General features: G+C 41.8%; 1 protein-coding gene across 5 annotated transcripts in view; it reads right to left on the reverse strand.

Annotated features, from left to right (window-relative positions):
• Positions 1–1,785: 1,785 nt before the first annotated feature.
• Positions 1,786–25,481, reverse strand: part of carmil3 (capping protein regulator and myosin 1 linker 3) — an 84,454-nt gene continuing 60,758 nt past the window's right edge. Inside the window, exons 25-41 of one of the 5 annotated variants that reach the window (XM_029453629.1) lie at positions 24,674–24,772; positions 23,569–23,688; positions 21,980–22,093; positions 21,145–21,320; positions 20,938–21,031; positions 19,324–19,449; positions 18,443–18,509; positions 16,980–17,161; positions 16,138–16,217; positions 12,492–12,611; positions 11,442–11,610; positions 10,304–10,673; positions 7,840–7,946; positions 7,540–7,753; positions 4,833–4,904; positions 4,412–4,531; positions 1,786–2,561 (exon numbers count right to left, since the gene is read on the reverse strand). In XM_029453629.1, the coding sequence (XP_029309489.1) occupies positions 2,521–2,561; positions 4,412–4,531; positions 4,833–4,904; positions 7,540–7,753; positions 7,840–7,946; positions 10,304–10,673; positions 11,442–11,610; positions 12,492–12,611; positions 16,138–16,217; positions 16,980–17,161; positions 18,443–18,509; positions 19,324–19,449; positions 20,938–21,031; positions 21,145–21,320; positions 21,980–22,093; positions 23,569–23,688; positions 24,674–24,772 (2,271 nt within the window). In that variant the 3' untranslated portion in view covers positions 1,786–2,520. The remainder of the gene's footprint in view (positions 2,562–4,411; positions 4,532–4,832; positions 4,905–7,539; positions 7,754–7,839; positions 7,947–10,303; positions 10,674–11,441; positions 11,611–12,491; positions 12,612–16,137; positions 16,218–16,979; positions 17,162–18,442; positions 18,510–19,323; positions 19,450–20,937; positions 21,032–21,144; positions 21,321–21,979; positions 22,094–23,568; positions 23,689–24,673; positions 24,773–25,481) is intronic. The other 4 variants (XM_029453630.1, XM_029453632.1, XM_029453631.1 and 1 more) reach the window with 4 other exon arrangements.

Here is a 25,481-nt window from a genome sequence, read left to right on the forward strand (position 1 = left end):
TGGTGGCTTTATAAGCTTTGATTGGAGGAAGTTGTTCTGCTTGTATGCATGTAGGACATGTAGGTGTCTGGAAGGGACGTTTGACACAATGTTTATTATTGTGGTGACACTAAGCTGAAATCCTTTTTGGAGTAAAATCATTTCTTCACACCACACAGCCCTTTGTTGTGCGTCGGGCTTCTTTGCTGCTCAGTCGGTGCACAGAGTGCAAATATAAACTCATTACCAGCCTTCCACTGTTGACACAGAGAGTCAAGTGGCTTGTTGCTGTCCCATCTGCTGGTGCTGAAAACACGCCACACACACATTAAGAGGAACACACTTCTCTACTAAAAAACAGTAGACATAGATGAATGAGTGAACTTGGAAACATGCAGATAACTGTGCCCACACCTCACACCATCTGATACCATCAACATGAATGAGCTAGAGTCGCTTTGGATTAATTGTGTTTATACATGCGTGGACAGCGTAGGTTTGACATATACTGTAATGAAACATTCAGATGGGCATATGGTGCGTGGCACTCTGCGGATGGAAACACTGAGAGGAGAGTTAACCGAGCTTATCCGGTGACCCAGTGAATGTGAACGCAACACCCCTGGCTGTGATCTGCCCGGGCAGTGTGGGAGATCAGGTGACTGGTTGGAGGGAGTTAAATCGCTTCTTATTTTCACATGACAAACAGGATCGTCATTGTTTTTGGAACAGCTGACGGACCGTGCAAACCCTGATGACACGCAACACAGCAGTGAGAATCCACTGTGTATGTGTGTGTGTGTAGGCCTAATCTGCTGTTTAAATGTGAAGAGACGGAAGTGATTAAGGAGCATGTTTGTGCTGCTCATTAGCAAGTCTGTCATTCCAAGGATCTCATCTGAAAAAAGCCACAACAGCTGTATCATCATGCATATTCCGCCTTCATTACCGCAGCCAGTGGCTCGGATCCATGTTTATGGTAATGACAGTGCGTGACGACCTGGCGGCGACATGTCAGTGGTACAGTGAGCAGGTGATTTCAGGCGAGGAGCGCTCAGTCTCTGCTGCCCTCTGCTGCCCTCTGCTGCTCAGAAACACTCATTAGATCTCTAAGTGACAGAATGATAGAGTGCAATCGCAAAACATCAAACTATTCCTTTAAAAAAATGTCCTGACATTATCTGGGGTTATTTTTATAACCTTTATTTTACCAGGATAGGTCTCATTGAGATTAAAAATCTCTTTTTCAAGAGCGTCCTGGCCAAGATAGGCAGCAGCATAGTTACAGACAAAAACAATCACAAGCACAACATTAATTAAAACATTTACAGACACAGTGGCTTCAATGTCTTTAAGAGTTGCTTTAAGTCTGTTCAGAGAGACCAGCTCTGAGTTTCAGCTCATTCTGCAGCTGGTTCCAGGGAGCCGGAGCAGCGCAACTAAAAGCCCTTTTCCCAAGTTCTGTACGGACTTTTGGGACAGTTAAAAGAAACAAGTCCTCGGAGCGAAGCCGATATGGTACTACATTTCCGACTAACGTAGATCCTTAGGTATTGTGGAAGAGCACCAAGAATAGCTTTATAAATAAGGATGTGCCAGTGTTTCAGTCTACGGGAGGTCAGGGAAGACCATCCAACACGAGCATATAAGCATATTTCCTTAAGACAGGATACTTGTAAGTACACTCATGATTCATAAACTGACCTTAATGTGTGGGATTTGCTGGAGTCCCCTTTTGCTAAATGCATGTTATAACATTTGGATGTATATGCAGAAATGTGACTTTCAATAATACAATTCCTCGTGTAAAGTCAAATTTATTTATTCTGGTTCATAGAAGCATTTTTAGAAAATATACTAATGTCCAGGCCTGCAAAATCAGATTAAAACTGTCCACCGACTGGTTTAAATACTCTTGAAGAGATGGGAGTGCTAAGTGCATGATAACACATTTCTCAATCATCGACATCAGCATACACCAAAAACAAAAGCATACTTACAAACACAGATATCAAATGATATATTATCACAAATAAAAACATGATTGTTAACTGGTAGTTAAATGGTTAGTGCAGTTTTAGCTTCATTATTTACATCTCCATTAGAATCAATTCAATACAAACTCACTTTTAGTCACAGATTGTCAGTAAAAGACGGTGAGGGGGAGGGGGGGGGGTTGAGAAGACGTTATCAATATTAAATTATTTTTGCACAAATGATTAAAAGAGTTCATGATGAGCCGACTGGAGGGACATTGAACTACTGTGTGCTTTATGTACTGCAGGTCAGAGCTTCACTTATGCCTGAGAAAAACCATAGCAAGTGCAACCAGTTAAAAACAGAACGCATACCAGTGCATGCATTTTCAGCAACAAATGTTTACATGGATTAAAATTGGGAGGAGGAGAGGGGGGTGGGGGGGGGGGTTGGTAGGGGTATAGGGTCCACACTTGAGTCCACACAGTTTTAAAAGCTTGTCTCTCTCCAGTCTTCCTTGTTCCAGTCCCGTCCCAGCAAACTTCTCCTGGTCCACTGGTAACGTCATAACGCGTCTCTGTTACCGAGATGGGGACTTTCATAACCTGAAGAAGCAGAAAGAAGCAGAGTCAACACATGACTCTAAAGCTGCACTAATCCTAATGTTTATATTAGCAGTGCATTAAGGGCTCACGTGTAATGTGAAAGGTCCAGATTGCTGATGCTGATTTATATTCAGACTAATTGCAGAGAACATCAAGTCTCTCCTCCAGTGGAATTAACATAATATTATTATGCCCACTCTAGATTAGTATGGGCTTTACAGACTGTTGCTTAAACTCAATAATATATTCACTTAACTCATTAAAAAATAGGAGCTTGTTGTGTGGCTATACAATTTATTAAATTGTAGAAAATGTGCACAAAATATAAGCAGTTTCAAACCTATTAAGACTAATGAACGACTGAGAGAACTAATGTACTGCGTGTCCTCCAAGTCAGACTCAAGCACGAGGAAAATTACCCTCCACACTGCACTGATGTTGCACCTGCTCGGTCAACGATCCGCGACGCATGGGCATAATTAAAGTGTAGTTTTATTTGCAGGTCATATCTGCAAAAATGTTTTACATTATGTGCAGACGGCGATATTTTATTTTGAAGCCTTTACCGGCCGATACCGACGATTTGTGCGTCCAGAAAAAGGATCAGCCAAAACCTTCAGTCCCCTTTCAGCTGCAGAGATAAAAAGGAGTAAATATTGGACTAACATGCGTCAGTTGAATACAAACTCTTCAAAATGTTTCTGCTTTTAGTCTATTTTGTGTCGCTGTTCTGGATTTTTGACACGGAGCTCAGCTCGACAACTTCCTTTTAATCCAGAGCAGACAGCTGTTTTCGGAAAAACAAAAAACAAATCCCCCCCCCCCCCCCCCCCACGCAAAGAAAAACAACAAGTGTACTCCACCGGCTTAGTACCAAACGGCAGAAAGACAAAGTTGGTCTCTAGCTTGTGAAGTGGAGCATTTAGCTCCTGGAAACAGGAATTGAAGGAACGCTCATCTTGTTTTGTGTCCGCTGGCTGAAAGATGATATTACTGCACGTCAGACGTGTTTTAAAACTAAAACACTATGAAAACTAACAAACTAGAAACAAAACTATTACAACCTTGTTGTCCAGATGATGAAGTCTTTGCTTGATGCATCAGCCTTCCTACAATGAAACCAGACAGGGCCCAGAGGAACACTTAGCTTCCACACTTCCTGTGTAACTGGCTTTTATGCCACCATCTGTGACATGTGGACCTTTTTATCATTCTCACAGCGATGGTAATTGAGTCTCATGCAGTAGGGTTTTGATATACGGCTCTGCATGTCAGAGGTAATTGGCAGTAGTATTGCGACGTCATTAGAGCCCCTAGAATTAAACTGCCACGGGGTTTTCATCTTCAATGCCAAACGGCTCAGAGTAGAAATGGATTACAAGTCAGCTAAAACATGGCTGCCAATTATCTCAATAATACGCCACGGTATCCAAAAGGAATCAGCTCAAATTAAAGCAGGAGTGATAAAAGGTCCTCATTGGAAATGATGCTGGGTTTCCCGTCTAACAGCACTCTCATCCGGGCAGATTACGTTTCTGGAGAAAAGCCAAATGACGTCTTTAAATAATGTTTTACGATCTTTCTTTGGTCAGCGGAACGAGCATGCACTCAATATGTTAGGTATGACTCATCCATGTACCGTGCTATGAAAAAGTCTACACAGGGGAGTTTTTGCAAAAAGTTAAAAAAAATTTAGCTGCACACAACTTTTTGTTTTGCTTTTAATTAACCTTACAAAGATTACCTGTTCTTACAAGTTTAAGTACAAAAATCAGTACGAGGGTGCAAACTTTTCCTGCTACATGGCCGTCATACCACACATATTTGCAGGAAGTGAAACAGATACATACACCTGGTCCCAGCAGGGAAGTCCAGAGATCTGTTTCTGAACTGGGGGAAACAGGGCTTTTTCACAGGGAATCTGCGATCGGAGGACCTCTCCAGATCGTAGGGGCTGTCCCGTTCCATGCCTGAGGGGAAATGGCATGAGAGACACACAAACACAGATTGGGGTGTGGGAACTGAAAAAAGGGGGTTGCAGGATAAAGCAGTACACAGCCAGGAGGCTTGGGAGCACATCGGATGAGAGACTCGCGCTGCTTTCATTCGATAAAACAATAACAAAAAGGCAGTGGGCCATTGTTATGAATTATGAATAAAAGCTGTGCATTTGTCTCATACATCCATGTGTGGAACTAAACAAAGCATGCATGTTGAGTTCATCATAATGTGTGCACTACAGCAGGGGGGATGTCACCAGACATACAGTACCTATGTCAAACGAGTTGGACTTCCTGGTGTGACGCGATACTGCTGGAAATCCATTACGACCTTCTTCTTCATCTGGTTGGTGGAAAAGTCATAATCACCATCATCATCATCATCATCTGCACATATTCTGTCCATAATGGCCTTCTGACATCATCAACAACATACAGTCTTCTGTCTTTAAGATCCTTGACTCTGCTCTAACGAGTAGATATTATATGCATATTAGCATTAAAAGCTACCATGTTAGAAGAAGAGCCTCGTGTAGAATCTGAGGTTTATTCTATAGGAAATCAAAGGAATTATTTGCCAGAACGGGAAAATATATATTATTACGTATTATTCCAGTTATAATATATATATATATATATATATATATCTCAAAAGTGAGTACACCCTTTAGATTTTTGCAAATATTCTGTTATATCCTTTCAGGGGATAACATTATCCTACTGAAACTTTGATATAACTTAAAGTAGTCAGTGTGCTGCTTGAATAACAGTATAGATTTATTGTCCTTTGAAAATTACTCAGTACACAGCTGTTAATGTCTAAACAGCTGGCAACAAAAGTGAGTACACCCCATAGTGAACATGTCCTAATTGTGCCCAATGATGTTGTTTTCCCGCCCTGGTGTCATGTGACTCGTTAGTGTTACAAGGATTCAGGTGTAAATGATAAGCAGGGCTGTTAAATTTGGTGTTTTGGGCACAATTCTCTCTGAATGCTGGACAACATGGCACCTCATGGCAAGGAACTCTCTGAGCGGCTGAAAAAAAGGATTATTGCGCTTCACAAAGATGGCCTTGGCTATAAGAAGATTGCCAACACCATGAAAATGAGTTGCAGCACAGTGGCTAAGATCATACAGCGGTTTTCCAGGACAGGTTCCACTCGGAACAGGCCTCGCCAGGGTCGACCAAAGAAGTTGAGTCCACGTGCTCAGCGTCATATCCAGAGGTTGGTTTCCAAAAATAGACGTGCGAGTGCTTCCAGCATTGCTGCAGAGGTTGCAGAAGTGGGATGTCAGCCTGTCAGTGCCCAGACCATACGCCGCACACTGCATCAAATCGGTTTGTATGGCCGTCGCCCCAGACAGAAGCCCCTTCTGAAACCGATGCATAAGAAAGCCCGCAAACAGTTTGCTGAAGACAATGAATCCAAGAACATGAGTTACTGGAACCATGTCCTGTGGTCTGATGAGACCAAAATAAACCTGTTTGGGTCAGATGGTGTCCGGCGTGTGTGGCGGCACCCTGGTGAGGAGTACCAAGACAAATGTGTTTTGCCTACAGTCAAGCATGGTGGTGGCAGCATCATGGTCTGGGGCTGCATGAGTGCTGCCGGCACTGGGGAGCTGCATTTCATTGAGGGACACATGAATTCCAATATATACTGTGACATCCTGCAGCAGAGCATGATCCCCTCTCTTCGGAAACTGGGCCGTAGGGCAGTTTTCCAACATGATAATGACCCTAAACACACCTCCAAGATGACAACGGCCTTGCTGAAGAAGCTGAAGGTTAAGGTGATGGACTGGCCAAGTATGTCTCCAGACCTAAACCCAATTGAGCACATGTGGGGCATCCTCAAGAGGAAGGTGGAGGAGTGCAAGGTGTCCAACATCCGTGCGCTCCGTGATGTCGTCGTGGAGGAGTGGAAGAAGATTCCAGAAGCAACCTGTGCAGCTCTGGTGAATTCCATGCCCAGGAGGGTTAAAGCAGTGCTAGATAACAATGGTGGTCACACAAAATATTGACACTTTGGGCACAATTTAGACATGTTCACTATGGGGTGTACTCACTTTGTTGCCAGCTGTTTAGACATTAACAGCTGTGTACTGAGTAATTTTCAAAGGACAATAAATCTATACTGTTATTCAAGCAGCACACTGACTACTTTAAGTTATATCAAAGTTTCAGTAGGATAATGTTATCCCCTGAAAGGATATAACAGAATATTTGCAAAAATCTAAAGGGTGTACTCACTTTTGAGATATACTGTATATATATATATATATATATATATATATATATATATATATATATATATATATATATATATATATATCTACTATATATATAATATATATATATATATATATATATATATATATATATATATATATTATCGGCCGATAATGCGAAACCAATTTGCTTTTATTCAGTTAACAATTGCAGCATCTACAGTTTGTTTGTGATCCGCCAATAAACACAGAGAAGAAGAAGAAGTGCAGCACGCTGACATGTTGTCGCCAGTGTGGACGTCTCAGAGGAAGACAATACAAGTTATTTGATTTACTTTACTAAAAAAAATAAAGGAACATTTGAAGAGTGACAACTGTTCTTTGTTGTTGTTGTTGTTGTTGACAATAGTGACGTCAGTTAGATTGTGTGATGTCAGAGCTATGGAATATTAAATCATCCATCTTTGCTCACTACATCTTAGCCTTTCCTACCCTCAGGTGTGCAGAAACTACAGGTTGTGAACTCTTTTACAACAATACAAATACAGAAATATCGGTTGTCTTATCGGTATCGGTCATGAAAGGCAGGTAACTATCGGTTATATGCATCGGCTGAAAATAATCCACATCGTTCATCCTTAAAAATGAAATAAAAGCAACCACACCGTCTTATCACGAGTGATCTACACATCACAGTGTGCGATTACTCTCACCATCTACTGTAAAGCAACGTTGTTACAGCACCTTGACTGACGGGATCGGCTGCATCTAACCCCGGCTGGGCCGATGCTGCCGGGCTTTTCCCTCCTGTGGTCCCCTCCTCCTGAATGATTGGCTGAGCAGGGGGCACGCTCTTCTGGTCATCGGTCGCTTCTTCACCTGGATTGACGGGCGAGGTTTTGGGAGAGCGCACGTCCTGTTCTGGAGAGGTCTGGTCTCTGGAGAGGTCGAGGCTGGGCTGAGGGAGGAACACAGCATGCGAGTGTTACAATGAGTCTTATTTTCCCCTTTTATTTCTTTCCATCTGAAATGCTGCACACATGCCTTATTGGGCAGGAGAGGACGCTGGCCCTCTGGCCCTCGCGCTCTCTGCTTCTCTTCAAGCTTTCTTTCACTCTGGTCTTCTTCTCCTTGCAGCCTTCCCGCCTCTTCTGGCGAGACAAAAAGTAAACGTCAACACAGTGCTTACAATGATCCGTCAGGGATTTGTTTGAACATTACAAATATAAAAACACCTTAAGCACGAACGCTGAGTTACAGGTGCACACATTCCATGTCTGATACTCAGACTGGGACAGAAATCACTGACAAACACAAGCATTAAGTAAACCACAACCTAGGATTATGGACTGGGCTGCTTTGCATTTATATGTTAACTGCTTTCTACAACTTCAAGAGACACAAAAATCATATAATGCATATTCTGCTGGCCACTTGCACGTTTATACACATGTTCATATGCTGATGGGTCGTCTCTGATGTCATCTCCAGTTAACGAGCAGAAGCTATTATTAATATTTATTGCTGTGCACATATTGCAGCAAGGTTTCAATTGGAAAATAAAAGAGCACTTTTTACAAGTCCAGATTTTTACATTGATTTTATGGCCTGCCCGGTTCTGGCCTCGAGCCATGGTACAGATCTCTTAATTCCCTTCGAGCCAGAGTCCAGTCTGAAGCTGCGTTTGAAACGTGGAGGTTTCTCAACAATAGCCCTGAACAATGGCCCTCTCTCTGTAAAGGCCCCCATTGTTTGGGAAAGCTTACCTTTGAGACGAAGCAGAACTCTGTCCACTTATCTCTCATTAAACTCACTTTGACAGACTTGTCCTCAACAAATATTGTTTTAATGATATTGATCTAACTTTTACTTTTATAGTTTCTTAGCTTTCTAACTTTTTAATTAGCTTCTTCTGAGCTTTTCCTTCTTTTATTCTGAAAACAGAACAGTGATAACAATCACTGCGAAGCACTACTACTGGCTGCCATCTATGCATTTCTGTATACTACATGTAGAGCTGATAATTCATCATTATTGCTAGTGTGACGGCCTCAGAGGTGGCTGTCCTGTCCTTCCCAGGCTGTGTGCTTCACCTGTGTTTTGGGCTCAGGCTATAAAGAGATCTGCAAGATCTTCTCCGTCTCTTCCCTCTGACCTGCTGCCTGCTATTTGTATTGTGCTTGTGATTTGTGTATTTTACTTAAATTAAACCATATAGAACAGTTATTTGATTGTGTGGTCTCCCTCCTTGTCACCTCCTCTCGAGCCAGGTTGCGACACTAGTGATCATTATCAATTGAAGACCCCCCCAATATTACCAAAAAGGGGCCACATGCTGCATTTTAACAACAGCAAATGGATTTAGAAAAAAACGTATTACAAATTGTTTATACATGTTGCAGTAATTATACCAGAGTATCACAATTCATCATGCCCGTACATTTAAATGTTCCTTGTTACTCAAAATAAAATGGTGTTCATCAAATAAAGCTGCCAACAGTATCCAACTCACACAGAATCTGCGCTGGTCATTTCCTCAAGATTACTCCATCAGCAATGAGAACAATAAAAAGTCCTGTTTCTGCACAAGTCAGTTTTTGAAATTATGTAAACTAAGAATGAACTTTGAAAATGTTGATATTATGTATTAATATGGCTGCTTATGGCCAATCTAGATTAGAGTCTGACATGAGACGACGACATCAATCCTACATTTAGGATACAGATGAAATAAAGGTTGTGAGTGTACGTCACTACATCAGTCACTGGTTACTAGGATACAATTAAACCACAATTTATAACTGCAACAGGTATTCAATCCAGCCAAGCTTGTAACTGTCTGTGGCTGACAGCGCTATTGGTTGTGAAACATGTGACACTATCTGGTGGGATTATTTTGGTAGATATGGAAGGAAGCTCCAGGCTCAGGAATGTTTCCAAAAACTGCTCGATCCACCATGTTTCCTGTCAAAACGTTCACTATGCTAATGGAAGCTCACGCTCTGTGCTGGAGGTTTCAGCTCTTTGCACAAGACCGTTTCCCTGTTGATACATTACTGCGTATTTGACAGCGATTGACTGTTTCCAATTTGTGACATACCTAATGTAGCCCGGGGTAAGTTTAACAGACATCTCCCCCTTCAGTAATGTGACCTCTTTAGTGACAAACTTTGTGCAGATATAGTCAGTATGAAGTCAGTATAGTCAAGGTCAGATGTTTTCGGGGCCATAAACATATGAAAACATTTTTTTTTGGGATCTTTAACAATTATGTTCCAATGCTGCTAACCACGCTAAAGTTGATAGAATATGTACTGGCATTTTATTCACTGTGTGCTCTCTAATATGAGCCATCGGTTACGTTATGTGGTGTTTAAAATAAATAAATAAATAAAGTCAGTTAGACCGTCTCAGGATTGTTACACACTAAAACTCTATTGTTCAAAGTGAGCCAAAGCAACCACATAATACTGTAATAAAGCTTCACTTGCTGTCTAAGGCGCAGTACCTAAACTCTCCTGCAGGTGTCTCTGCCTCATGACAGCCACACTGGGCTTGGTGTTCTGTGGAGGCGGATCTGGCCTCGGCACACTGGGCGCCACGCTCCCACCGCCGCTCTGTCTGTCCTCCTCCATGTCGGTCAGCGAGTCTGTCAGCGGTACGATCCTCTCCTGCCTGCCTGCCTCCATCTGTCTGTCCGTCTGCTGCTTGGAGGACACCACGTGGCCATTGGTCCGAGTATCAGCAGGGACGTCTGAGATGATGGTTGGTCTGTCAGTGTCTCGGTCCGTATCTTTCATGTCACAGGTGCTGCTCCCATCAGAGTCCTCGATTTCTGCCCCGATGCAGCTGTACACCATGCTGACCAGGTCTGTGGACTGGACAAAAAACAAACAAAAGAGATAAATTAGCCAGCAAAAGTAATTTGACCTCACATACCTCATACTACTGTCTGGGATTCCCCGTTGTCCATGATGTACTGAATCATTTAACCGTCTGGTCCAATGGTAACAGTGGTGAGAGTGGTGAGAGTGAAGGCTACGATTAACATTTTGCAATTCTGGTAAATTCAATTATACCAAAAATAAATGATCCCTCATTTTCCTGGGGATCCCCTCAAGGCGAAGTGAGGATCCATGGACTCTATTTTAAGAACCAAAGGGATTTGGATGACGGCGTTTGTGCACGTGCCTTTGGGCAGATTTAAAATAGACTTTATAATTCTCCACACCTCTGACAAACTCCGCAGATCCAACAGAGAGAAAGACTGGGAATAGCAGGTGGTGGGCACAGCATGCATCGACGCACTTTGTCGTGCCGTGTGGAAGTAGAGGACTTGGGATTTGAAACCCTATTTATGAGTTCGACTGGAAGCAGACGGAAGATATGGTGTTGGAATAGCACTATTCCACAGAGGAACAATGCAGTGTGTGACTAAATGTTTTGGCTATTTGGAAATTAAATACACACCTAAGGAGCGTCACCATTCTTTTAAAAAGGTCAAAGGTCACAGTTAGCAGCCTTGGAGCTGGATCAGTATATACGGTCAACAGCGTATATACGAGTTAACGTCTTGAGTTAGGATTTGGATTTCTACTTGAACAGTAGTCTCCACATACTCCCTGTGACTATCCCGAACACTTTACCTGTCTTTGGATGAGGCATGGGGGGCTAGCAGCCCTCAGCCCCTGCACAGATACACCCTGCATGGACCGAGGTGAAGCCATGGTGCCGTTTGCTCCAGGAACAGTGCTCTCCGGCCTCCCAGCTTCCTTAGTGTGCTGAATCATGGAGTACACGTTCTCTGAGGTGCTACTGGTAAAGACAAAACGCAAGACATTTTGATGAGAGAAGCGCATTCATGCACATTTAGGGGGTTTGGCTTTAACCTGGGGGGCACGGGATGACGTGAGTGTTTGGGGATCAACTGTCATCAATGATTATGTCATCATAATTACTCATTTACAATTGGCTGTCCTGTGTCTCCAATTTGAACATCTTGTAGTTAATGAACGCATCTATGGCCCAGATGCTGTTGCACTTCCCACACACACACTGCGCTGGCGTAACAAGGCGAAAGAAATGGGTGCAGAGGGCAGCCAATGAAATGCACCTACTGCAGCTACTCTTAAGATGACTTATCTATTCTTTCATCCTTCTCTTTCATCCTCTTTCAGACTGCTGGAAAACTTTGCCTCCGTTTAAACGTGCAACTTCTTCGCTGCACACTGTTGTGAAACAGCAGAGGCGATTGTGTCCCCACACTTTAGCCTTCGCTTCAACTTCTTTTGCACCTTTGTCAGCTGAAATGCACACGTAGCTCTCCCCGAGTGACTTGTTCTCCTCTATTTTGTGTAACTAACTCGTTTTGAAAGGTGTAGTTAACAGAGAATCAAAGTTATTAATCAGTGTTACTTATAAATAAGTTACTCGCCCTCTTTGCAAAACTGCCGTCTGCTTTTTAACTATGGTTATGTAAAGGCACCCTAAATGTATTCAATGCCATCAATTCAAAGCAAAGGAAAACAGTTGGAGACAGCAAAATATTTTCTTCCATTAAAATATTTATAAGGCTATGAAGTGACGTTAATGCCCAGTGCTGGATTTATTTAACAGCCGTCTCATTCTCTGGGTCGGTGAACTCAAAAACACTTTCCCCCCCCTTCTTCCACTCGGCCCCCGCGCTGCATACTCACTCCGAGTCCTGATTAGAGATGGTGGAGTTGCGGTTTTTGCGGAAGCCGGAGAAAATTGACAACATGCTGCGTCTTTTCTTTCTCCTCAGCGACTGGCCCTGATGGAGGGATGACAACTGACTGAAGGGGGAGAAAGAGGAGAGAGGTTGTCGGTAAAAGAACGGACAGATACGGTTTTGTTGCATTATTGCAATTAGCCATCAACCATAATTTACCAGCGTACTCTCTATGCAAGTCATTACTGGCTTAACAGTGTCTTAACAGCTGACTACATTATATGTGCTGCTAAAGCTAATCAACCATTTTAAAGTTGAATGTTATTGGTCCGGCCTATTGTTGAATCAGGTTTTGCTTTTTTGCTCGACTCTGTCCTCTGTATGCGGGCGCTGTCCGTAGTACTGAAACAAAGTGGAGGAGATCGATAGACTGAACTGTTTCTTCGTCTGCTAGCTTTTTGTTCTTGTTAGGACGACTTTTGACCCTAATTTCAGATTGTCGCAGTTGATTGGACGTGATTTATTTCACATTTTTCACAGATGGTTTAATATACTGACAGAAGGCATGTTTTGTGGTGCCTCAATTAATCACAGCACACACCGTCACGTGGCCTTATAACGCTTTGGGAACTACTATTTTTTAAAATTGATTATCTTACAATTCCAATCAAATCTTTATTTATTATGATATACACAACTAAAGTAAGCTGCTAACAAATTGCTAGCTTAAAAACTGACCTGTAATGCGTCAAATTCATTATTACACCAACTTAAAATTCTTAACCCACGCTGTACGACTCAATTATGTTGAAATATAATTGTTTTAAATTAGCGACAGTAGTGCCGTGTGAGCCTGAAGGTGGACGAGCTTTAGTCGTTGGCAAAGCTGTAGTACGTATATTCATGTTTCTGCTTGTAGCACTAGTATCACTTATATTTATGCTGTAAAATATGTAGTTTTAACTTCTCATGAAATATATAGTTAAGTAAGTTATTTTAGTGACGTTCTAGAGTCAACACAGTGGAGCTTTAAACCTGCAATGATTGATTTTGATACGATATGAAAACACAACGTTAACATATCATTACCCTTTAAGTTGATCTGGAAAACGTTAGCAAACTAATTATACAATCAGCATATACAATAGCATTTTTGGAGTGGAGTTTCTGTCCCCCTGAAGAGTGACAGTTTAATATTCACCCTCCCTTTAGCTCTGCTTTTGGTCTCCACCAACTCCAGAGGAAAATATCTGACTGTTTAGCCGCTAAATGCTCCTTTAGGTTCACAGCTAGTAGCTAGTAGAAAATGACGCTGATGGGAGCGATTAGTGAACCAACGAACAGTTAAGTTGCAGGCCTGAACACCAAAACAATGAGCTAAAAGATGCTAAAATGCTCTGTACAGTTGAGGGGAACTGGGTTCATCACCCTTTCCACATACAAGTATATCCATCGTTTATACACAAATATTGTAGCCTCTTTAAAAGTGACCCAAAATGATCAAATCATTACTTTACCGCATTCACACACAGCGCTTTGTTGGAATTGTATTGATTATCCTTGCAGTATTATTTCACATCACGTGCCACTGACGACAAATACTGGTTAAAGTAGTCGTTTTAATGCAGGGGGGGGGCAAACAATAGCAAATGCTTTGATTTCATGATTCTAGGCCAGAAAACCTCATGTGCCCATATAAAAAATAATGTTCTCTCAAAATAACTACACAACACTTCTACACAGTTTAAGGTTTGACAGAACAGTATTTTATTACAGAAAAATAATTTCTGTATCTGCTATCTAAATCAAATTAATTCAATACTTTTAAGTCTTAAAAGTGCACGGCCTAAGTGCCCACTTAAAGTGTTATGATGTTAATCTGTAATTAAGTTAAGATAAAACACACAGAAATCTTTCTCTTCATGTCCTTAGCACCCACTTTAATGTGTAACAAACAGGCAGCAGTGGTAAAATATTAATTTCTGTGAGAGATGTTTTCACAAAATGTAGTGTTTGAATTACAATATGCAACGTACGTACAGTGTTAGAGTTACAGTGTAAGTCATTAGAAACATGCTCAAGGCATAGAACAGTTTATTTGTAAAAATTCCCCGCAGGCCTTTAAAAACTGGCAGTTGTCCCGCGGGACGTAGTTTAGTCACCCCAGTGTTAAAGAAAGCAGAAAGATTTGTGTTTCTTGGATATGTAATTGGTTTGACACAGCTCTGTAAACAGACAGTCGGTACTGTCTCTAATAAAGAGAAAGCACATAAAGCGTTTTTGTGAGACCAATGTGCAGTTACAAAGACATTTAGTTAGGAAACAGGAGGCTGGACTGTGACAGGAAACGGGATGATTTGCTTCATATAATGGAATATGTTCTGGTTATTGAACAAATAAGAGCTAAAAGATGAGGCCTGTATCCAGTGCAAATGGAAGCTCTCCGCTACATGTGCAGCAGAGTGCTTTCGGAGCTCATTCATCATTGATACCATTACATGACACGAGTACAGCGATATGGAGCCGGACATCGAATAGTCCTGTTGTTAATGCATGTTTAATGCATATTTCTGGCTGCAGCAGGTTAGTTGAATTTGTGTGCAGAGCAGATGCAGCCTACAGTAAGACTACACATGTGATTCACTCCCTCATACACAGGTAATGTGATACATTTAAAGCAGCCACAGGATTTGTACTTCTGGATAAAATGTAAGAAATGATTCTGTTTAACAACATGATGGAACACTGAAGACATTTCCAGCTGAGTTGCACTGATATAGCATTGAAGCGCATCACATTCATCAAAGGGAGGAACAACAACAACTGCAAAGCGTCTGGTAATTATAGATTCTACTTCTCATAATTCTAACTACGCATCTCACGAATGGAGCTTAGCGGCTTGTAATCAGGACATCTGTATGTGCTAACTGTGAGGAGGCGATGCCATAATAATGACAAAAAGCAAAACACCATTTGAGACGACGATGATGACACCGCTAATCATGTCCTTCTTGGTTTGATTTAGAAGACACTGATGTAGTCACTGACCTTATGGCAATATTCATACTGCATGTCAACATTGCTCAGGAATCGTAAGTTATTGGAGTTGTTAAGGTGAAGAAAACATTTACTTAAACTTGCATTAACTGACTTCTTTTGCCTGCCTGAGGGCAGCAGTGAGGGTAATAATACCTTTTAACTTGACATGGCAGCTGGCAGATACTGAGCATCAATAGCTTGTGTTGGAGTTGTAACCACTTACAGAAAGATACAGTCTCGTAAACATCGCTGCGTACCCGTTTCAGAGATTGCTGCGAAAACTTGGTTGAATAGCCAATTTTATTTGAATTTGCACTTTGTTGTTGGTTCTGCTGTCCTGAGCCGCGTGCGGCAGTTGGTAAATTATTTTAAAAAATAGTTGCCACTTCATTTAAATTGCAACTTCACAACAAACAATATATTCAGAACATCCCACGTCTCAACATTTGAGAGACTTTTGAAAGATTGATTTAAGACATTTACCAGTTAATAAGGCTTTAAAAAAAAAAAAATGAATTCATTGCCTTTCAAGACTTTAAAAATCTGCAAGAACCCTGAATGACACATCGAGTGCATTTCGTAATGATTGCACAAAAAACTGAGTTAGCTACCTGTCAGGGAGAACTCTCTTGCTGTAGAAATCAGGCAGTCCATCCTCCAGCATATTGACTCCTCCGTTCTCTGAGCAATTCTACACACACACACACACACACACACACACACACACACACACACACACACACACACACACACACACACACACACACACACACACACACACACACACACACACACACACACACACACACACACACACACACAGACAGAATAGCAGGATAACAATGATCAATATGCCATGTCGACTACAATCTGACAAAAGGTATTATCGTTTCAAATGTCTGGCTGGCAGAACTGAATCCACTGCCAACAGAAGTCTGTTTGTAAAATATCTCCTTATCATGCCATCCTAACAGAGTTTGTACCGATTTAGAAAAAGCTTTTTACAAAGTCTCAAAACAAACAAGCCGCTAAGTCAGAGGCTGCCCCTGGGAGATGGCTGTGCATGATTAACATTTGAGACATACGCGACAGCTTCCTACTTTAAAAAGGGACTTATTTTTGGAAAGTGCCCCTGGCATGGAAAACCAGATAAATAACAACAGTTCACACAAAGCAGGCAGGAGATAAAAGAAGCCTGTGAAAACTATATACACGGTGGGTTTACTTTCTCACCACAGACTTAACTTCATGCTGCAGCGTGAGATCAGAAATGGGGCAGTTAAACTAACAGCGGTGTCACTAACACATAAAGACTCCTTTACCTTCAAGGTGCCGTAAAAAGATCCAGATGGCAAACAAAGTGCTGGCTGTGTGAGAATCAGGTGAGTATACGAGTCTCGGACGTTTGTTTGGAGCTCATAATTAACTGCCACGCCATTTGCCATCAACTTACAGATTCAGGGGGAGGGTGCCCCGCTCTGTGTCTCCGCGGTGGGCGAGGCCTGACGTGGGTCACGTGACGCAAGGGCGAGCCGTTGGTGGGGAGGGTGGACAGACACTCCCATGATGCCGAGTGGGTAAGAGGGGCAGAGTGCGGTGGTGCAGAGGGGGTAGGAGAGGGACTGGGCTCATCACCTGCAACAGGATAACAAAATAACATTTCATTTAAAGGTCACATTTTCTACTATATTGCATATTAACTTTCATTTTACTAACTTTGTTTATTTGCGTTTGAACATTTCTTCTAAATTCACCAAAACGTATCATTAGAGAACGCCTCGTGTATTTAAACATCACATTTAGAAAAACCTTGTAATACCAAAAACGTTTTGAACTGGGTGTCATGGTGATGTCCATTAGTTCACATGTTTGACCTTTGCCCTGTCGTCTTGCAGAATGCATGGAATTTTACAAAACATATTTTAAAGGCCGTTCTGTCAAAATAACTTGTTTCTCATACTCCACTACAGGAGCTCTTACATAACCAAGCTGTGTACTTTCACTCCCATCTATATTCTGAAGGTCTTTATCATTCAATTATTTATTATAATATCATTTATAGCCCGATTTATAGAGCATATTCCTAAAAACATTTTTTTATTTATGGAGGGATACAAAAAGATGCAACATCCCCCTGAAACTAAATGAAACAAGAATTCTGAATGTTCAGGTTTCTGTTCTGGAAATATATGCAAATTAGCACATATTTAATAAAATAATGCCTCATTTGCATATTTCAATACAACATTTCAGAAAGCTTCCAACACAAAAAGTAATTGTCTTGATGTAAGTAATCAACTGGGGAAGTTTCATGATGATATCCATGAGTTTAAATGTTTACCCCATCTACCTGTAGTGTAGTTTCCCTAAACAGACTAAAGTTGCAATCAAACACAAACTTATGAAAGAGTTCTTAGATTACATATTTCTAACCTCAAACATAAGAATAAAAAAAGTAAATCTTCTCAAGGTCCAATGATCATTTAAACCTTAAAATGTAACCCTTCTACGGCCTACGTATATTACACCGCCATGCTACTGTGGAACATGGAGGAACACGGAGAAGCAACTCTGCCATTCTTAAACCAGAGTCAGAGAAAAGGCCATGCTCGTAAATCCTTCAATTCTAAGATATTACATGCAAGATTAAAAACACCGGCTAACAACACGGTCCCTATTAGCATAAGCATTAGCATGGGTGAGAAAGAATTAAATCCAGCTTAAATATTCAAAGACATGATCACTCACTTAATCATGGTACGTTGCACACCACATAGCGGGTGAAGAAATAGTACTTTCTCATTTTATTACAAGTAGAAAGTCAATTGAGCGTGACCCTGCTATTATTGTAACACACAATCCTGCTATGTGAGCACTTGAGCGGAATTAGCTGCGAGGTGAGGCACGAGATCTCACTTGGTCTGGTGGAGACGGGACGAATTCTTCTAGTTCTGGAGCTCCGCTTCTTAATGGCCATCGTGTCCTTTTGTCAAAAGGAGAGAAATGTATAATGAGCTGTTTTATTTTAAAACATCCAAATATGTAGTGACAAAAGCAGGCAAGAAGAATAACGGGGTTATGTGAAGTATTATAGTAATTATTATCACGTCCAATGCATTGTGATCCGTTAGTATTACTCTCTTAACAACCGGCAATGAGAACATACTGTGACTTTATTTCCCTGTGGTTGCTTTATAGATATTATCCAGATCATCATTAAAATGGCACTAAAAACATACTGGCAGTAGGGTTGGGCCAGTGGCTGACAGTCATCCAGCAGTAGCCCAACATCATGAGTTATTTATTTTGCGAGTGCAACTGAAGCTGGACACTCGGGCTGTCTCAAGCGACCCCAAAATAATTGTCGTCATTAAATCAGGCTGTATTTTTCACTTCTCTACTATGACAGACAGCTTCAAGTCACTTGAGGTTTTTCTGCGATACGATCCTATATGGTCCCATCCCTAGTAGATGCTGCAGTAGCATCAGTCACATCAGAACTGGAGAGAATTTCCTCTCTGCAAAAAGAGCAAAGAACGGCGCTGAAGGCTTTTCTCCATGGAGAAGATGTTTTCTCTCTTCTCTCGACTGGCTTCGGCAGGCGGTGATCGACAGATGGTTCATCCAATCACCTGCCAAGTGCCAAGTTTTAAGTTTCCACATGACGGCTTCTCAGAGGGTTCTGTGTAACAAACCATCTGGCACGTCAGGTTAACAAATGTGCACCTATGGAACAAAACAGGAGCTCACTATTCACCAAACACACAAACATTATCAGCACGTCCTCAGACACTTACTATTCCCAGGTTGACGCCAAAGTCCTCATCAGGAAATTCCAGAGACTCAACTAATCTGGACTGCCTGATGGTGCGTCTCCCCGTCCCGGCGTCATCCCAGCGCTTTGCCTGAGACACCTGCCGCAGCTGATGCAACACACACACACACACACACACACACACACACACACACACAAATACGCTGTGATGACACCTGGATCAATATCCTTCAGCACAATGTGGGAGGAGAAGTGTGTCTGACCTTGTACACAAGAAAGGGTACTTTGCTAAAGTTTGAAAAGACAATGAATAATATGAATAAAATACAATTTCCTGATTATCAAAGCGGAGTGAGGCATGATGGAGGACAAACTTGCAATGCAGCAAAACAGGGAAGAGAAAATGAGATGTGACGGTAAAGGCTGTGAAAGGAATGCAAAACAGAGCGGGGACGGTGTTATAGCCAGAAGTCTATTTCTGCCTCTTTTTCCGCTAGCTTCGTTTTAAACAATTCAATTTTATGGAGAGGACAAAGCTGCAGGGTCTAATCAAGTCCTGAACAGACTCAAGTCTAGTTGTGTTGCTTCTGAGTGCAACTCCTAGAAAAGCTGCTCTATACTTATAACCCTTTCTCCTGATATGGTAATGACACAGCAGCAGCCGCAGCAGCAGCAGCTCAGAAGCAGTCCCTACTTCACTTAGAGATACTTAAGATTAAAAGATAAACAGCCTTTTCGACAGCACGGGAGATTTCTATCGTAAACATCCAAGACATCAAATTTTAATGGATCCTCCACGCTACAGAAAGTCTTTGATAAGAGACCAATAATGAGCTTCTGCACTTCACATCCAATTGCACGACGACTGATTCTCAACTCTCTAAATGTTTGTTGAGTGTTGACTGACATTTGAGTGTCACCTGGAGGCGTCTCTGGGCCGCTGGTTGAAAATCTCCGCACTTGGCTGGCGTAGCTGGAGGCAGGAGTTGTACTTATTTGGCAACATTTTATCAATAAAGTGTGTGATCTGTAATAAACAGACCTTTTGAGCACACTGATGTATTCCACAGCAGACATGCTTTAATATTCTGCGTGTTCAGATGAATCTATGACTCATCTTAGTGAAGAGGAATAAAAATGAATCATCATGTCGTACACAAACACGCTGCACAAATCAATGAATGGTGTTAAAAAATAAAAATGTTGTTGCTTTTGTCGAGCAGCAAGAAAGACCAGAGTTCTGACCTCTTTCCTGTATTGGGAAACACACTTTATGCTTTGGGTTAAGACCTTTACACACTGGGGGCGGTTTCTTTTATTATGCTGAAATACATTGAACAGTTTCACACAGAACGGTGAAAAAGCCCAAATTTTCCCAAAATGTTAAATTATTACTTGTACAAAAACAAAATCTGAATTTAAAGCTGAAATCAGTAATGTTTTGTGACTTTATGTAATGTAATGATCTTTTGCAATAGTACGGTGTGGAATAACACACACACATTACATCACGTGGATACGCAATATATTAGATTCTGAAATCATCTTTGGCAGTGAAGTTACAGATTTCAGCTTCAAACACGGAAACATTTTGTTCTACATTCCTACAGAGAAGTCATGCAGAAAGGGTTATTACCAGTACCAGGGTTTTATGGCTGTTGTACAGCTCTTGCAGAATCTGATCCACGATGGAGTTGGTCAGATAGGAGACCACAGACAACTTCACCTCCCTGAGAAGAGGAGAGCGGAGGGAAACAAGAGGAGGGAATAACGAACGGATCAATATCTGAGCTGAAGTTCGTGGCTTCCCCTTTGAACCGTTGTCACCAGCTCTCGTTCTTACTCCAGCGCTCTGTTGATGTCCTCAGCCGCTCGCTCCATGAGGGCGTTGCGGATGGCGGAGCGAGGGATCGAAACTTGTTCGGAGATGGACGAGAGAGGCGGGCTGAGTCTCTCGGCGGCCGAGCAGGACATTGGACACAGCTCACGGCACAGAGACACCATCGAGTCCACCACCACCTGGACACACACCCAGACATTAACCCTTACATTAGGTACATTTCTCTCAATACATTCTCAATACACACATGTTTGTGTTTCCAAAGCATTTAAATCATTCATGCAGTCTTGCTTTTTCTCCTTCGATAAATTTATTTTGTTCTCCAGGTCCTTTGCGCCGACTTGATCTTTTATTTACGTTGCATTGCAGCATTCCATTCATCCATGTATCAACTACAAACAGTTCATACGATCTGTTCGCCCTCTTCCAGATCACTCTTTGCCGCTTCAAACCAAAGTTGGACGTTTGTGCATGAACTGAATTATTGCAATTATTGATCTCCACCTTTGCAAATTACAAATGTAGCCTTGTGAGTCACAGCAAAATTGGGAGAGCACAAACAGAAAATACAAATTTGGCTCAAAGTAAGTTGAAATTCAAAAGAAAGTATCCCAGATTCCTCCACGAATTAAAGAAATGTTAAACTGTTCCCTCTGTGAATTTTAAATGCTACATTTCTTTTGAAGTCAGCATACCTGCACCGCACACACAGCCTCACGGTATTAATGGGCAATTTAAATGCAGCTAGTCCAGAGCTGCACTGCTATTTAAAATACGGACGCATCGGGGGAATGGCTGTTGTCTGCGATCGCGGCCCACAGATCCACCAGCGACCCACCTGCAGCTCTTTGTCGGCCGCCTTCGCCAGTTCTCCAGCCAGGGTGTCCAGTCGCTGTTTGACGGGGCCGTCCACTGACAACACGTGGGCCAACTCGCACAGAGAGGGGTACAGCTGAGAGACACACACACACACGACAGGGAGAAGAGAAGAGGTGGAACTCAGTGGAGGAAGCAGAATATCCCCTTTCTGAAAGTGATATCATTGTATTCATTATATCGTTGGAGTATTATTAATGTGTAATCAGTATTTAGATGCAGTAGAACGTGAAGGTGGAGCCGACTTCAACCATATTATATACTCGGGACGCACCGATCCGAGTCATTTAATATATTACCCAGTCACGATGACACAGGCTGATAGTTTGCACTTTCAGGACATTAAAGTTACTAAATATTAATGTAATGTTTATGCATTAACAAAATCAGGACTGTATCCAAACAGTTTAAACAAACTAAAACTTTCTTATCAGAATTCCACTAAGAGCAGTATCGGTCTCATTTGTTCTTTTAACAAAACAACAAAGTAAACGATGACTTTATAAATTCCACTTAGTGAAGCCTTGTAATAAAACCAGAACCCTGGAAATGAGTAATATAATCATAATATCTCATTTAATCAATAACACATTCATCATATTCCAGAAGCTATTTCTAAGTTTTGTGGACAGAATCATCCATCTTTAAAAGCATAAACACATTCTGTGTGAAGCGTCTCTCTGGCTTTACTAACTTGTGCTTATTAGAAAGTCAGAAAACGGTCTCCCTTATTAAAAAGGTATGAATTTGTAGCTTAATAGGTGTTAATTATGTACGCCGTCTTGCATCAGCTCCTAGAAAAGTCACCACTAGCCGTCGTTTCTTTACTGATATTTTTATTTCCTTCCTTCAGGCGCAGAGTTTTGTGAAGCTTTTCCAATTCGTTTTTTCCTAATTAAGAGTGAAATAGCAGCAACATGTGTTTGTTACGTCCACATGTTTCAGCTGTTTGAGAGCACGTGTTGGTGCGCCATGTCTCCATGTTGCCGTAGCAACCGTTAATTGGACTGCTCATCCTGCGCTGTCTTCTGCACGCAATCATCCATCAGTGGGGATTCTTCCTTGTTATTGATGTTGATGGTACGTTACATGTATTCCTAATATGAATATGGTTTACATTCAACTTTAACATTACTGCCGACCTAATGCATTATTTGTTAACCTTTATTAATTAATGTATTCATGTCTTGACTATTAATTACTCAGACCTTTCACAACCCGGCAACTTAAAAGTTGTTCCGATTGTTTGAAACTGATCTACAAAGTATTGAAAAGTAAACAAAATGATAATTAACCATTAATAAAAGTTATTAATTACAACTTATAATAATGAGGCATCCTTTTAGAATAAAGTGTGAAATCTTAATATGCAAAATAACTGGTCACTATAGCCATCAGGTAAATGTAACAGAGATACAATATTTCCCACTAGAATGTGTAAAGAAACAAAAATAGACCGACATAATACACACACATCACACAAGGGTCTGTATCACACATCCCATAATATTATACGAGTCATTACACACACTAAAGTGGTACCCTACTCACAGCTCTGGAGTCTCTGGCTTCTTTGAGGATTTGTCTGGCCGTCTGGACCTCCTCTTCTTCCTCACAGCCTTTCAGGATACACACCTGCTGCTGCACGCGCACACACAGACGCTCCATCACCTACGCACACATGAAACACAAACTCAGTCAACCTTTAATAAAAAAAATGTTTACATTTACAAGAAAATTTATACAAATCCTGTTTCAATCTAGTGAAATACTTCCAAATCAATAATTGAATCATTCTTGTCAAACTTTGCACAAGATGTTATGTTCTCATTATCTGAGGCACAGGTTGAATGATTAAGAATGCAGCTTTGATATTACGAGTCATCCTGACTGCGCTCATTAGCGATGGTGATTAGTGATGGTGCACGTCTCGTTCCTTGTGGACCGAGCGCCGTGTGTGTGTAGAGCGAGAGAGAGTACAGTGCACTGTATGTGATCGCTGCTCTACAGGGGAGGGAGAGACAGAGATGCACTCCCCCACAGCCAACATTTCTCCTCACTAAGAGATTTCCACTTCGGGGAAATAGCCATGAAAATAACAAAAGTTCCAAATGTTAATCCCTGAAGAGAAACTGGTAGTTCTGCGAGATGAAGGCACAGCAGCTCCTCTAGCAGCTAAATATGTTTCAGCCTGCCACAGCCTGAGGGACACTACAAGATCCCCCCAAAGTAGGGATTTCTATACTGTTCAGTAACTGTATTTAACTGAACAGAAGTGAAGTGTGTAGCAATCAGAAAAGGGACCGCATCAGTATAATATACAACCTGCACATGTGACATCTGCATATTTAATATGTAATCTGTGAATCTTCTGTAAAATGCTTTGGCAACATGTTTTTGTTCCTTAAGAGCGATGGAGAGAGGGGAAGAGATTTTTGGTAACACTTATTTTTTAAACTACAACGCTACGGCACGTTGATATCGTCACAGTGAGTGTTTAATGACGCCGGTGCCGTCTCGTCATCGTCTAGTCATGGAGAAAAGTGTTTTTTGTTATTAAAATCAAAAGTGCATTCAGTACATGCATGCGTGGAAACATATACAAGCATGTTGGTAAAATACTCCTCTCCACTTGTTCACAACTACAGACACACACCTGTTCGGCGGTGCTGGTGACGAGGCCCTGGTGCAGCCTGAGGGCCTGTTTCTGAGAGAAGCGCTGAGTCTGGTTGTTCCTAAGCAGGGCACGTTGGATCTGTCACACACACACGGAAAACAAACAAGAAGAGGGAGAGGAGTGGAGATGACAGGTGTTTACAAAGCACAGTGCGCAGGAGGCTGCAGACGATCCCATTTGCATGGTAATAAGGAGACCGCAGAGCGAGTTCTGACAACCTTACGGGATGCCTCAGATTTATTTTCTTGACTCGGCAGATTGAAGTATTCACTGCTTAATTACCTTATGTAAAAGAAAGATGGAATCGAGGGTTCCTCGAGGAGTTGGGAGTTTCACAGACAGCGCAGACAAACAAGAACGCTCACCATAATAAAGGCTTCACAACACTTGAGATGAGAAGCAGAAACGGATCCATTAGGCTCCGTTTCTGACGTCAGAAAGAACAATGACTATCGTTGATATTGTGTTTCTATGTTTCTGGAGATGCATCAGAAATGCTCCTTTAGCCTCTAAGCTCCTGGGGAGGCGAGAGGTCGTGTGTGTGTGATTGACTGACAGCTGAGCCGGCGGGGAAACAGCGTTTGATGTGCAGTGTAAACAGACTTGCTCGGTTAACTGCAGCTTACAAGCCAAGAGACAAACAGCATTTATCCATCAGTGGTACCGAGCAGTACGACCTCAACATTCAGGATCTTTATATCTCTCCGGTCCGGCAATGTTATTGTCGTCTTCGTCTCTTTTGTCTCTTTGTGGTCGGCTGCTGTCTGGCTGACCGTCATGCCAATGA

Source organism: Cottoperca gobio, chromosome 17, assembly GCF_900634415.1.
Source record: "Cottoperca gobio chromosome 17, fCotGob3.1, whole genome shotgun sequence".
In the NCBI taxonomy this organism is placed as follows: Eukaryota; Metazoa; Chordata; class Actinopteri; order Perciformes; family Bovichtidae; genus Cottoperca; species Cottoperca gobio.